Source organism: Columba livia, chromosome 1 (assembly GCF_036013475.1).
Source record: "Columba livia isolate bColLiv1 breed racing homer chromosome 1, bColLiv1.pat.W.v2, whole genome shotgun sequence".
Classification (NCBI taxonomy): domain Eukaryota; kingdom Metazoa; phylum Chordata; class Aves; order Columbiformes; family Columbidae; genus Columba; species Columba livia.
Window position 1 is genome coordinate 93,456,506 of NC_088602.1, and position 13,022 is coordinate 93,469,527.

Below are 13,022 nucleotides of genomic sequence, written 5' to 3' on the forward strand. Positions count from 1 at the left end.
AGTATATGTTGCACTGGACTTCCCTGTAACATGAAATGGGGAGGGCTGCGTTCTTTGTTCATTAGTCTGGCTTTTTGATTGTTTGAACGTACTATGGAATTATTGTATTTTGCAAGTATTTTAGAAGTAAATGTCGTTATTTTATACACCTCCTGACAGGCAATGGTTACGGTGCATGATTACAGCCTCTGCTGGCATGGACGCTGCCTTGTGCACCGAAGCCTGGCTGAATGGAAGTTCCCCAAGTGCTGCAGGAGTAGATGGAAATATTCTCACTAACCCTAATGCACCTTTAGTCAAGACCCCAGGCAAAAAACACCAAGACTGAACCTAAGTAAATTTACTTACATGACATTTGGTGATAGGATTCTATAAATCATTTTTCTGATGTATAGATTGTACAGAATGCTAAATCTGCTAAAGAGTTAAATGCCCGTTCTGTGACAAATTCTCATACTTAATTTTTTCTTTTTTTTTTTAAATAAAATTTTAACATCAAATGTCCAGTTTTGTTCTATTATTGATGTGTCTAAATACCGAATTCCAATCTACTGGGATGGTTTGCTTCCATCATGATGCATTGTCTTTTTTCAAAACTGTGCTAAAATTTTATTTTGATAGGGTCAAAACATCGTCGTATAATTTAAAATATTTGCTATAACATACTGTCAAATACATCTGTCATAATGTTATTGAAATTCATATTTCAAGGGACTGTATAAAAAAAGTTAAGTCAAAGCAAAACTAATACCTTGTCATAACGAAACATTCATGCATTATGGAAATGAGAAACTGAGCAGGAAATCACTGCTGAAAGTCACTGTGTCTCGTCACAAAGTTCTCTATTTTAGGCAAAACGGCGTCCTTTGTCGGAACACTGTTCAAGCAAGTTGTGGCCAGTTCTGCTTTATTGCTCGTTGCAGGGCAGAAACTACCAACCAAAACATTACTTTTAGCAAAACTGCCCTTGAACTGCCTGCCTGCAAAACTCTAACCAAAAGTAGGCAGGTATGTGCTGTCTCTGGAATATCACAGCCTCCATTGTAGTTATTTTCCTGGTTTTGCAGCAAGCAGCTTTGTGTTCACATTCTTTCTTTCTTCTCCAGAAAGAAAGGAAGAAACGAACAATGGTAAACTTTGTATCGTAACCCTTATAAATTAAAAGTCATCTTAGCTTTGTTTTATGCCACGCACAGAAATTATAAAGCAGCTGTGTCCCGCAGGCAAATGTTAGGGAACTCACACGTAGTCATTTAATCTGTAGCCACTATGGGAAGCAGATGTCAGGGAAGAAGCATGGTTTCCCTTGTAGACAGTTGGTGGTCTGTAGGAGGGAGCAGTCCTTCTTACGCCACTGGGCTGCTCCTGGTAAGGTGTCTCATTCCCATGACACTGGCTTGATGTGCACAGCAGAGCCCCACCGAGGATTGTCAACGATGCAGAGACAAAGCCAAGGTAAAGAGCTTGACCGATCTCGTACTTCATCCCACTAGGAAGCATGGGGTTGTAGAAATCCATAACGACGTCGTTAGTGGTCCAAGAAACAGGTACCAGGCAAACGAGACCGGCCAGGATGAAAACAATCCCCCCGGAGACGGCGATGGAGGCTTTGGCAGAAGTCCCCTTGGCACACTGTGTGCACTTCATACCGATGACAGCAATCACACATGCCAGCGCGGAAAGGACGCAGGAAATTACCATCATGGCACGGGCAGCTTGGAGGTCACGGGGCAGCGCCAGTTGGGAGCGGTGGACTTGGCACTGGTAGATGCCGGTGCTGTGCCAGACGCACTCCATCCAAAGCCCTTTCATATAGGCCACAGCTGTTATAATATTGGTGCCTACGTGTGCCGTGCGCCACCAGTGTGGCAGAATAGTAGCAATTAATGTCCCAATTAGGCCGAGCAGGCTTAGAGAGAAGCCAAGTAACTGAACAGCCGAGCTTGCCATGTTAATGTTTGTCCTGCCTAGTTCTCTTAATAAAGCACCTCCGCTGGAATTCCTTCAGAAAACACAAGCTTTTCTTGGAAGATATGCAGCTGTTTTACTTTGACACCTTCTGCTCTCCTAATAAAAGGTAATTGAGGAAAAAAGGAGTTAATTATTACCCAAAAGCATTACCTCTCCAGCCAGTAAGGTGCATTCCAAGTGCAGTTAGTGCAATAATTAGCATAGTTATCGCTGTTAATCTTACTTTTGTGGAAGTAATGGGAAAATAAGCTTCCCTCTTCACTTATATAAACAGTCTTCTGTTGCCCACTGGGAAGAAAACTCAAGACAATTTATGAAATGGAAAAAATATTTTAAATGCAAATATTCCTCTTCCCAGCAGACTCTTCAAAAAAATAAACATGATTTCCTTTCTAAAGCAGAGAATTAGCTAGTGTTAACACTTGGAATGAATGAGATTTATAAAGTAGGGAACTGCAGGTTGCTTTACATGATGAAAACATTCCCAGAAGGTCATAGCAGGACTAGGAAAACAATGAGGGTGTATTTGCTTAAAGTAGGGAGCAAAGAGAGTGATTTAAAACCTGTGGAAGAGGATAACAAGTATTGGATTAAAGTTGCTTTCCTGACTTGCCAATATTTCTTGAGGTTGTGTTTTAATAAAGCAACTCAAAGGGGAATAATTTTCATTAGCCTCTGTGGAGTTTCAGCTTATGATTTTAGGTTGTGGGCAAAATGACAGCATGTGAAACCAGATGTACATCATGGAGCTTCTGAGGAGCAACACCTTCACAGTTTGGTCATGTATAAATTAAAGCTGAAAAACAAGGAATAGTAACTCTTCCTTCTGTATAAATAGCAGATTAAGTGGTCTTTTCCAATGGCTGCCTAGCAAGGTCTGTTATACATCATACGTTATGTGTGTGGGCAGAAACCTGATATTTTAATATATAAAATAACTGTTGCATCAAAATCCAACTTGGAATTCAGAAACAGAAACAAATTTAGGCTCCAATTCTGCAAAGACCCATGCATGTGCTGAACGCATGTTCGTAGAAGAAAGCATAAGTGTTTGCAGGACTGGGCCTTAGCAGGCAACAGGAGGAAAACCATCTGGCCAAACTAATGAAGACCATTAGAACAACAAAATAACATAGAGGGAGAAAAATGAAAGCTGGTTTATATTCTCCTTATCTCACTAATGAGGCAGGAGAGTTTGAGGTGTGCATCAGTGCCAATGTTTGTCTCCAGACCACATTGCAGCATGCACCGATCTCTGCATAACAAGATGGGGCATCTCTTCCTGAAACAACACAGAATCTGCCTTGGATGATGTGCCAAAAGAAAAGAAAACATTGGAAAGCGCAGGGATTATATGGACTAGGCAAGACAGCAATGTAGGCTGAGAGTCTTGTACTTACATGTTCCTCTTCTTTTGTTTGGAGCCTTTCTGCTGTGCACAGACATAGGATGGAGTGGAATACAATGTTAAACAGGATCCACAGAGAAAGTACCCAGCCCTCAGACAGAAAAAAACAAAGACCAGCTTTGCTTTAGTGTGGCTAGTTTTAGGAAGGCATTTTTCTACTGTTAGGGCTTTCTGGCCTTTCAGATACTCTTTACATAATGCTTAGAAGAACATAACTGGATTTATGTGGTTGTTGAAGCAAATTGCCTAATTTGCAAATACTAAAAACACGGAGGGTTTTACACCAGAAATCATTGTACCTGGTAGTTGCCGTAAGATCTCTCTGTATTCTGCCAGGGAAGGTCAAACTGCAGATTTTTCTCTTTGTACCAGCTATCACAGAGTATTGTGATATGACAGGACACAAATTAAGGCCAAGTACAGCATAGAGGAGTACAGCAAAAGTAAGCAAGTAGTTATTTCCAGCAGTACTGGAGATATTTTATTTCTGTTCCCACCGCATGCTTGGGTAAGAGTTCTAGAAGTCCTTAGCATATGTTTTCCTTACAGATTACTTGGGTTTAGCTCATATATTCAATATAAGGAAAATTAAACGGTATTTTCCCTTTTCATGTTACTGTTTGTTTCCTGTGAAGCACATCATTGCACCTAAGCATGCCACATACCTTAGAGAAGTTATCCTGGCAATACCCCTCCAGGACCAGACATGGCTTTGGGGCACAGCAGGAAAGCAAGGAACCCAGGCTGCACAGGAAATGTGTGACTGAACTGGAAATGAACCTCAGATCTCCTGTCCCAGTCCCAGACCCTAACCCAAGCACCAGCTTTTACATCCCTGGTCTCTGCCTGGTCTGATAGTCCTCCCGCTCTCAGTATTTTTCCCTGTACACATCTGCAGATAAGTGCAGCTCAAGATAATACTCTATCCAATTACTCAGCCCCCACATCGTATCTGTGTATTGCACACCATTCAGAAGAGTGCTCTAGGTTACTCTTGCATGTTTGCAAATAGGCTTTCAAGGTCAAGCATAAGGCTTTGCAGCTAATCCCAGGGAGAACAGGATATAAAAGGTAAATGTGATTTACACCACCAGTCATGGGAAATGGACTCCCAATTTAATTGGAGGTCAGAATACTCTGAGGCTTGGCAGCAGCTATTTTTAGATGTCATTAAGGTGTTATTTTTAAACATTAGCCATTAAGAGCCTTCTAATTTAAGAAACCAGTGTTAATTAGCCCCACTTGCTTGGCGTCATGTTTTCCATGTGCCTTTCTCAGCAGATGCCAGCTGCCCCTGGTGCTCAGTAACGCTTTAACTGCTGTGGACCAGCTTTCCTCTCCCTGCTTGCAAGTGGCAAAACCAGCAGTAACTTAACACATTTATCTCCAAGAACATCAATGGCCTTGTTAAAATGTCTCACCTTACAGCTTTGTTCCTAATGGGTTAGGCAGGAACATGACCACTGCAGCAGGATCAGGTGAGCAGCTGGTTGGATGTTTCTCGTAGGCTGACCTAGTTAAACACAAGAACAAAACCAAGCCATTTTTTCTGCATGGGTTGTGTTTGTTAATATTTTTTAGAAAGTGAACAAACCAGGGCAAGCCTTTGTGGGGCAGTGAAGATGACAGCTGTCTGGGGTAAAAAACTGTGAAAGCTGGTAAAATGGCTGCTTACTTCTAAGGGGAGCCAGTAGGGCTACTGCCCACTGCACAGCTGCCAGAGAAGGCAGGGATGACTTTCTCAAACCAAACATACTCCTGAAATGGTTTGACTCTGCCTTTGGCTTGCTCGGCCAGACACCCACGTCTCTGCTGCTGTGGGGTACCTGAGATGTGAGCTGGTTCTTTCAGGGGAATCCCCTTTTAGCTACAGTGGTATCTGTTTGCACCCCCTCCAGCAGCAACATTGGCAGCCTCCTGAACTCTTGTCAAAACCCATCGTCTCAGATAAATAATTTTTTCTTCATCTTCTTGGTGCAGTTTGGCTTGTACTTTGAGCCAGCTTAACTGAACCCCTGCAGCAGACCTGGCTTGATGAGCACCATTATTGCAGTACATACACTGGTGGAGCTTAATGTCAAGGTCCCATAACTAGATGAAGAGACAGTGCGCATGTTTAGCCTTCACAACCTTCAAAACCCATCTAAGCACTGAGTGATTGTAAAATGATGTGAAAATTTGTGAAGATAAATTGTGAAACTTTTTAATTTCCTTGCTCTGCCAGCTTATGACAGCTTTATTTTCATGAGAACAAGGACTGGAAAGGCAACTTTTCCATACAAACTTTAGTTTTGATTAATGCCTGTGTTGTATAGGAACAGCCATAGCTGGGGTAAATCCTTGATTGTGCTTTCCCCTGGTCTGTATCACAGCTGTGTTCGCCTTGGGAGACATGGCTCCAAAGTAAGCTCCAAATAAACATCAGAAACCTATGTCACTAATCTGGGTATTTATCTAGGATTAAATGACAGATGCATGTTTTACTGCTGTCTCTTTCATTGTTTCTCGTTTTACTATTTCCCTACCCATATCGGTCTTATCCTTTTGTTTCTGCTCTTTCCAAGTGCTTTCTCCAGACCTGTGAATTGCTTCTTCTCATGCAGACTATGGCTGCAGTGTCTCCCTTCCTTTGGACTGCAGACAGTTCTGCCAATTAATTTTAATTATGTAATTTCAGTATTTCTCTGTGCATCCTTACCAACCTATGTTTTCACTTCAGTTCCTCAAATCCTGCATAAGTTATCTCAAAAATGCCAGAAATGTGGCCATATCAGCCTCTGCACTGGAAGTTCAAAGTGGCACAATGTGGTGATGTCCTCTGCAGATATCCTTACCAGCTGTAGACCAGTGGAGGGTCAAGCCTGAAGAACTCCCCATTGTGGATCTCAGGTGAGCCAGGCCCTTATGTATACACTCCTTTTACATGCTTGCTTAATCTTGCACAGCCAGAATGACTAAGGCTGGGCCCATGTTGGATCAGCGCTTTAAGGCATGCCCATGCAGTATGTTTGCCAGACAGGTGAGTGAGGTTACCTGCTCTGACAGTGTGAGCTCAGATGTTTTGCTTCCCCCGCTGCTCGCTTTCATTGCTAACCCCTGCAGAAATGTTTTTTAGAGAAAAAAAGCTGACTGACACTTTGCATTTTGTAAGAAGAGATACTTCCATGTATGTGGGCGAGGGTGGGTAGATCTGAGAGGAAATAAGGCCCACTGAGCTCACAGCAAAATTATTCCCTTTCTTCCACCCCTCTTTATTTTTTTTTAAAGAAGAGATTAGGAAATCAATAAAAGCTTGAAAGGCACAATGTAACCAATCCTAATCCTACACCTACTCCCACCCTTCTCTCTGTGAAACAAGTCCTCACAGCAAACACTGGCATTGATCACTGCAGCACAGCTGCTGCTCTGCCAGATGTGCAGGAGGAGCCTTAACACCCCCTCAGATCCACAAAGCTTCTAGGACTTTTCCAGTGTGGTGCTGTTGGGTTGTCACTGGCCTTGTACCACCTCATTGTTTCCCTCTACATGGATGGGATCCTTCTCACGAGTGCCAGGGCAATCTGCCTGTGCAGCTTTTCGAGTGTCTGCCTTGACTGTGGGTGCTGCCAGCTGTCAGCAGTACTGCCATTCATTTCATAGCTTGCTCCTGCCTGAGACCAGTCACACATCATCTCCGCACCAACTGCTGCTGGCTTTACAGTTATCTCACTTTGAAATACTCGAGTGGACCCCAAATTCTTTTCTGTCACAGAAGTATGCAGCTTTTGGGGTGCATTATCATTTTATTTTCCTAGAGGTGTAAACCAAAAATTCGCTTTCACCCTGAAATTATGTGAAAGTCAATAGACCTGTAAAAAACTAGATAGCTCTCAAAGAAAAAATGATCAAGTCCACATTTTTATCCCACATAATTTTACTTCTCATATTTTGGAGTCCTGACACCTCAGTCCCCCAGATAGCCAGTGGCTGAGTCAGGTGCCTTCAGAGAGAGGTTTACATCATAATCTACCTGGACTTGTGCAAAGCATTTGACACTGTTGCACAACATCCTTTTCTCTAAATTGGAGAGACATGGATTTGACAGATGGACCACTTGGTGGATAAGGTATTAGCTGGATGATCTCACTCAAAGTGTTGCAGTCAAGAGCTAAATGTTCAAGTGGAGACCAAAGACGAGCAGCATTCCTCAAGGATCCTGTATTGGAACTGGTACCGTTTACATCTTTGTTGGTGGCATGGACAGTGGAACTGAGTGCACCATTAGCAAGTTTCCTGATGTCACCAAGCTGTGTGGTACAGTCAGCATACTGGAGGGAAGAGGTGCCATTCAGAGGAACCTTGACAGGCTTTAGAGGTGGGCCTGTGCAAACCTCCTGAAGTTCAGCAAGGCCAAATACAAGGTCCTGCACCTGTGTCAGGGCAATCCCAATCAAAAATACAAGCTGGGTGGAGAATGGATTGAGAGCAACCCTGAGGAGAAGGACTTGGGGGTGTTGATTCATGAAAAGCTCAACATGAGCTGACAGTGTGCACTTGCAGCCCAGAAAGCCAACAGTCTTGGGCTGCATCAAGAGTGACCAGCAGGTTGAGAGAGGTGATTCTGTCCCTCTGCTCTGCTCTCATGAGTACTGCATTCATCTTTGAAGCACTCAGCATAAGAAGGACATCGACCTGCTGGAGCAAGTCCAGAGGAGGGCCATGAGGATGATCAGAGGGCTGGAGCACCTCTCCTCTGAAGACAGGCTGAGGCAGCTGGGGTTGTTCAGCCTGGAGAAGAGAAGGCTCCAGGGAGACCTTATAGCAGCCTTCTAGTAACCAAAGAGGGCCTACAAGAAGCCTGGAGAGGGACTTTTTACAAGGGCATGTAGTGATAGGGCAAGGGTTAATGGCTTTAAACCAGAAGAGGGTAGATTTAAGTTATGTATAAGGACGAAATTCTTCACCATGAGGCACTGGAATAGGTTGCCCAGAGAAGCTGTGGATGCCCCATCCCTGGAAGTGTTCAAGGACAGGCTGGAGCGGGCTTTGAAGGTGTCCCTGCCTATGGCAGGGTGGTTGGAACTAGATGATCTTTAAGGTCCCTTCAAACCCAAACTATTCTATGATTCTATGATCACTGGGATTAATTGCCCTGAAGGACTGATACCTGCTTTTTGGGGTTGATAGGGGCAGCTAGGAGGAGTGGGTCTCCTCGACAAGGTCCTTCAGGCAGTGTGTGATCTCAGGCCTGGAGGATGAGGACTGCAACACGAAGCCGTTTGTATGGCAGGAAGAGGAAACAGGGCTGAGGGACACTAACCAGAAAATCTATATATACATCTGTGTATGTGTATATTTCCAAACTTGTACGTGTGTATATTTCTGAAACTGTCCATCTGGACTAGACCTTTCAAGAGACTACTGTGATTTCAAGCAGCTTGGGTTTTGGATGCTTAACTTGAGAAACCTTCAAATGCTCACCTCTGTGGTAGTCAGATTTGAGCTCTAAGAACAGAGAACCTTAAAATAATTTGTCACATCTATAACTGGATGTCAATGTTCACCTATAAAATCTGTGGCATAGAAAAAAGAATGGAAGAACAAAATTATCTGAGAGCTAAACTGTGAATATATTAAAATGACTGATGTGTTCAGACAGCGGGGTATACGCACATAACTATTTGGCTGGCAGGGTAACAAAAGCTCTTGTGCTTGCACTACTTGCAGCTCACATGATCTCATTTTTTACTGAATGTACCTAAGGTTACTGCTTTTGAATTATAATAAACATCCACGATGTGGAAGGGGCTCCTCTATATGGTATAACATACAGGAAGGTATGATGAATGGTACATTTATAAAGCATACTCTATATGCAATGTGGCTACTTACTTCTGCCCTTTATTTACAGTATTAATGTCTTAAAAGAGCATTGTAGAAAATATACACTATAAACCTTCATTTCTTTTCAGAAAATCAATCCTTTCACTGAAATTGCTTTACTGAATCTAGGAGGTGTTTGTTTGCCTGTGGAACACTGCTAGATGAGCCAGCTTAACAGACTGGAAATAATAAGCTCTTTTCTTGCCTGTTGACTGTGGATTTGCAAGAAACTCTGCTGGAGTTATCAGTACCTATCTGGGTAACGTTAATTTGGATCCATCTACAAACGCACAGACATTATGAAGTACTGTATATGTACATGATAAAGCAGCCTTTTTTTCTTTAGATCCCACCCCTCTTTCAGTCTGGAGTAGTGGGTTATTTTCAGGGAAATGAGATGCACAAGGCTGCTGTGAGGGGTGTTTTATCCATATTATTCCCAAAGTTCCTGGGGAGTGTCAGGCAAATCACAGGTGCCAGATTTCATTTTCAGGGGGTACCAAACATGACAAGCATAACAATTAAGAAATTCAGTGGGAGACGAAATAAGGTAATGTGCTATGAAATACTCAGCACTATGAAAATCAAGTACATGGTGCCACTTGCCAAATGCTAAGCATTGGATGACATTTCTGATAATTTTGGGTTTTCTTCTCCACATGCAAAATGAAAATAATTTCAACTGAGGGTAAATTCATCAGCATTTGAAATACTGACGTTTTACAGCGAGACCGCAAAACCATTGCTCTAAACTTAACATAGTATTTTATTGTAAGCTAGTATACAGGGAAAGTACAAGATAAGAGTTTATCTCAGTATTTATGCATGGCACTGGTGTGCAAACAAATATGTGCAAAATAAGGAGACGTGGGAACTGAAAACACTGGTTTGTGTACTAGTGTCTTTGTGGGTGCTTTTACTTTCAGAATAAAAGTAGCCAAATCAACATCAGAAAGTCTCCCTGTAGCCTCCTGTTGGAAACAACCATATCCATTTTTGGAACACGATCTGCTGGAACCAAGGGAAGTCGTGCATAGGCTGGCCTTTTATCAGGCCCTCAGATTAAAAAGGGGGAGGCAGAAACATCTGCAGAAAAGGTTGCAGCCGGAATGACGCAGAACTTACGGGGGGCTCTGTGCCCTGGAGGATTCCTGTCTGCAAGTGTGAGCTGGTAAATTAACCCCTGCCCAGTCAGATTACAAAAGCCTAACAGCTAAATCAGAGTATTTATTACCCAGGAATACCACAAGATGATGGAACTACTTCAGCTCGAAGGCCAGAAGCCCTTGGGCCAGGCTCTCAGGTAGCATAAATCCACTCACCATCACTCAGTGAAGGGAATGGAGCTACACCAATTTACACTGACACAGTATTTGGCTTCTGGTAGCTTGGGAGACAGAGGTTTTCAGCTCCGTCACCCCGTTTGCATGTGTGCAGCTTGCTGGCTACCTATTGTATCCGAGTTATTGTAATTTATGACCAGTGACCATTGTGCTTGCACAGCCTGCCAGTTGCACGAGCGTTTCACTCTAGATTATTCTCAGGTGACTTTGCCCAGTCAATTTTTAAATTACTCAAGCCTTGGAGTTTCTAACATTTCCTGTGGCAGACTGCTCTAGTCTGCTACACTTCATAGTTTAGAAATTACACCCAGAGAGCCAAACCAAATCTTTGTACTCTTTCTCCCAGCCATTATTTCCTTGAATCAGCCTAAACAAATTACCGCGCTAATGTGTATGCCTTGCAAATACCTATTGACAGTTATCATACCTTTTTTATTATCCATCTTACCTGGGCTTGCTCCCTCTTCCCCTTCTACTCCTCACTCTCATGCTATTTACATTACTTAATAGTGCTTAAAAGAGCCATCAACCTAATTTAATTTAATCTGTTTTGCAAGGCTTTGTGATTTATTGTGCTTAATGCTGTCTTTGCCCCTTCAGTCATTACATAAACTGATCTCAGAAAGGGATGGTGCTACTCAGACTGGCACCGACCTGCTTGTTGCAAAATCTTTGTATTTATTGCTCCTGGTCAGTGTTATCCTATGATGCAGGTGGTTTCAGAAACTCCTTCTGAATATTTGTACTTTAAAGGCTGAAATCTAATTCACTGGCTTGCCAGCAGCATAAGCTGCTAGGGGTCTGCATCTTCAGTTATCCTCTCATTCCAGAGATTGTTGATGGCTTTCCAGAGGCGATGGTTGGCACTGCAGCCAGCCCTCCCCTCCTGACCCCCCAGCTCTGAGCTCAGTCCCGGGGGCATTAGTGGTCCCACACGGAGAGGCTGGTGCTCTCTTGTTGAAAGATCTAAGGGAGAAAATATGCACCATCGCATAAGCTGAAATAAGATCTGGGCTGCCATGCTTCACTCAGCAGCCACAAAGCAGAGGGAGGAGGGGGAAGGGAAAAGCCATTTGCTGGATCCAAGCTAAGTTGCCCAGAGTCAGTGGGACATGCCCCTGTGATTTCCTCATGCACGGACTCATGGCATCCTTCACCTCTCCCTTCCGCTCCCCCTTTGGCCTGGTAAGCTTTCATCCCAACCCCCCACAGTCACGTGGGCATTCACAGTCCTCTCACACATTTTATTGTATCTGTTTGCCTTTTTTGGTTCCCAGACAGAAAAATGGGCCATCTCTGAGCAGCACATCCTATATGGCTGTGTATGCCGTACAAACTGCACCTACCCTGAGGGTGGCATCTGTGCTGCCTAAGGGGTCCAGGGGCACATGGTGCCACTTGCCCAGGTTTGACAGACCCCAGGGGGTCAGCTAGCAATGCTGCTGCAGGTGCATTTCTGGACAGATATGTGGTAACCCTGTTCGAACGTCTCCATTCCTTCTTACAGGACATTTGGGTGCACTGAAGACACAACTGAGAATGGGTTTGAAGTCACTCATGTTGGTGTAAGCAGAGAGCAGCTCCACCAGAGTCAGTCTGATTAAGGGGGTGATACATTGGAATGAAACACAATACAAAGATCTTCTTCTCCCTTGGGTGCTTGCCTTAAGTTTGGACTTGTGACATATTAATGGAGATGTCACATAAAGCTTTAGGTCCTCACACTTGCATATCCTTATGGGAGATATATTTTATTCCCAGGCTGGCTTAGTTCCATTAACAAGCAAGCTGACACCTGACTAGCAGAGACCTCAAGATACTCGCGACTTACTGCACAAGACATAACATAAAAATCAGTGGAAGCACTGAACTCAGGGTGTCATCTTTCCATTGAGCTGAGGGTGTGTGGGAGTCTCCACCACCACACTTGGACCTGTGTTTGCTTTGATAGCTACCTTTAGGTCAAGTATGAATTCCTCACCACACCTTTGACACTTTCATTTGTCTTTCAGGATGATATCAGAATAAACAAGACAATTGACCACAAAGTCATTCATCTTTCCTGTAGCTCTCAGAGAGTGCTGTAGTTATTTAACTTCTTAAAACTTTCACACTCTTAAAACTCTCATAAAGTAGTTTTTAAACTCTTGATATTTTCTTCCCAGCTGTGATGATTTAATCTAGCCTGGGTTTTGAAAGACTCAGCCAGGAAAATCCCAGAACGCTATACAGCTCATTTATAAGGATCAGCGTTTCTGCAATACCAAGCCTGCACTCCACTCTGCATCTGCCTTATCTAAACACTACCATCACACTGTATTTAGATTTTCATGGTAAGTTAAACCACAACATGTAGATTTGAGAGAGTCATACACTGGCCTGGAAAGATCATTCTGTATTTTAAACATTTTGCAGAACAGCTCCGTATTATTAATTCA

General features: G+C 43.2%; 1 protein-coding gene across 13 annotated transcripts in view; it reads right to left on the reverse strand.

Moving 5' to 3' along the window:
• Nucleotides 1-598: 598 nt before the first annotated feature.
• Nucleotides 599-13,022, reverse strand: part of CLDN14 (claudin 14) — a 29,176-nt gene continuing 16,752 nt past the window's right edge. For 4 of the 13 annotated variants that reach the window (XM_065067637.1, XM_065067586.1, XM_065067596.1 and 1 more), the window contains 3 exons: nucleotides 4,801-4,892; nucleotides 3,372-3,470; nucleotides 599-2,067 (listed from right to left, as the gene is read on the reverse strand). In XM_065067637.1, coding sequence (XP_064923709.1) covers nucleotides 1,240-1,950 — 711 coding nt within the window. In that variant the 5' untranslated portion in view covers nucleotides 1,951-2,067; nucleotides 3,372-3,470; nucleotides 4,801-4,892 and the 3' untranslated portion in view covers nucleotides 599-1,239. Of the gene's footprint in view, nucleotides 3,471-4,800; nucleotides 4,893-13,022 lie in introns of all 13 variants that reach the window. The other 9 variants (XM_065067672.1, XM_065067621.1, XM_065067650.1 and 6 more) reach the window with 6 other exon arrangements.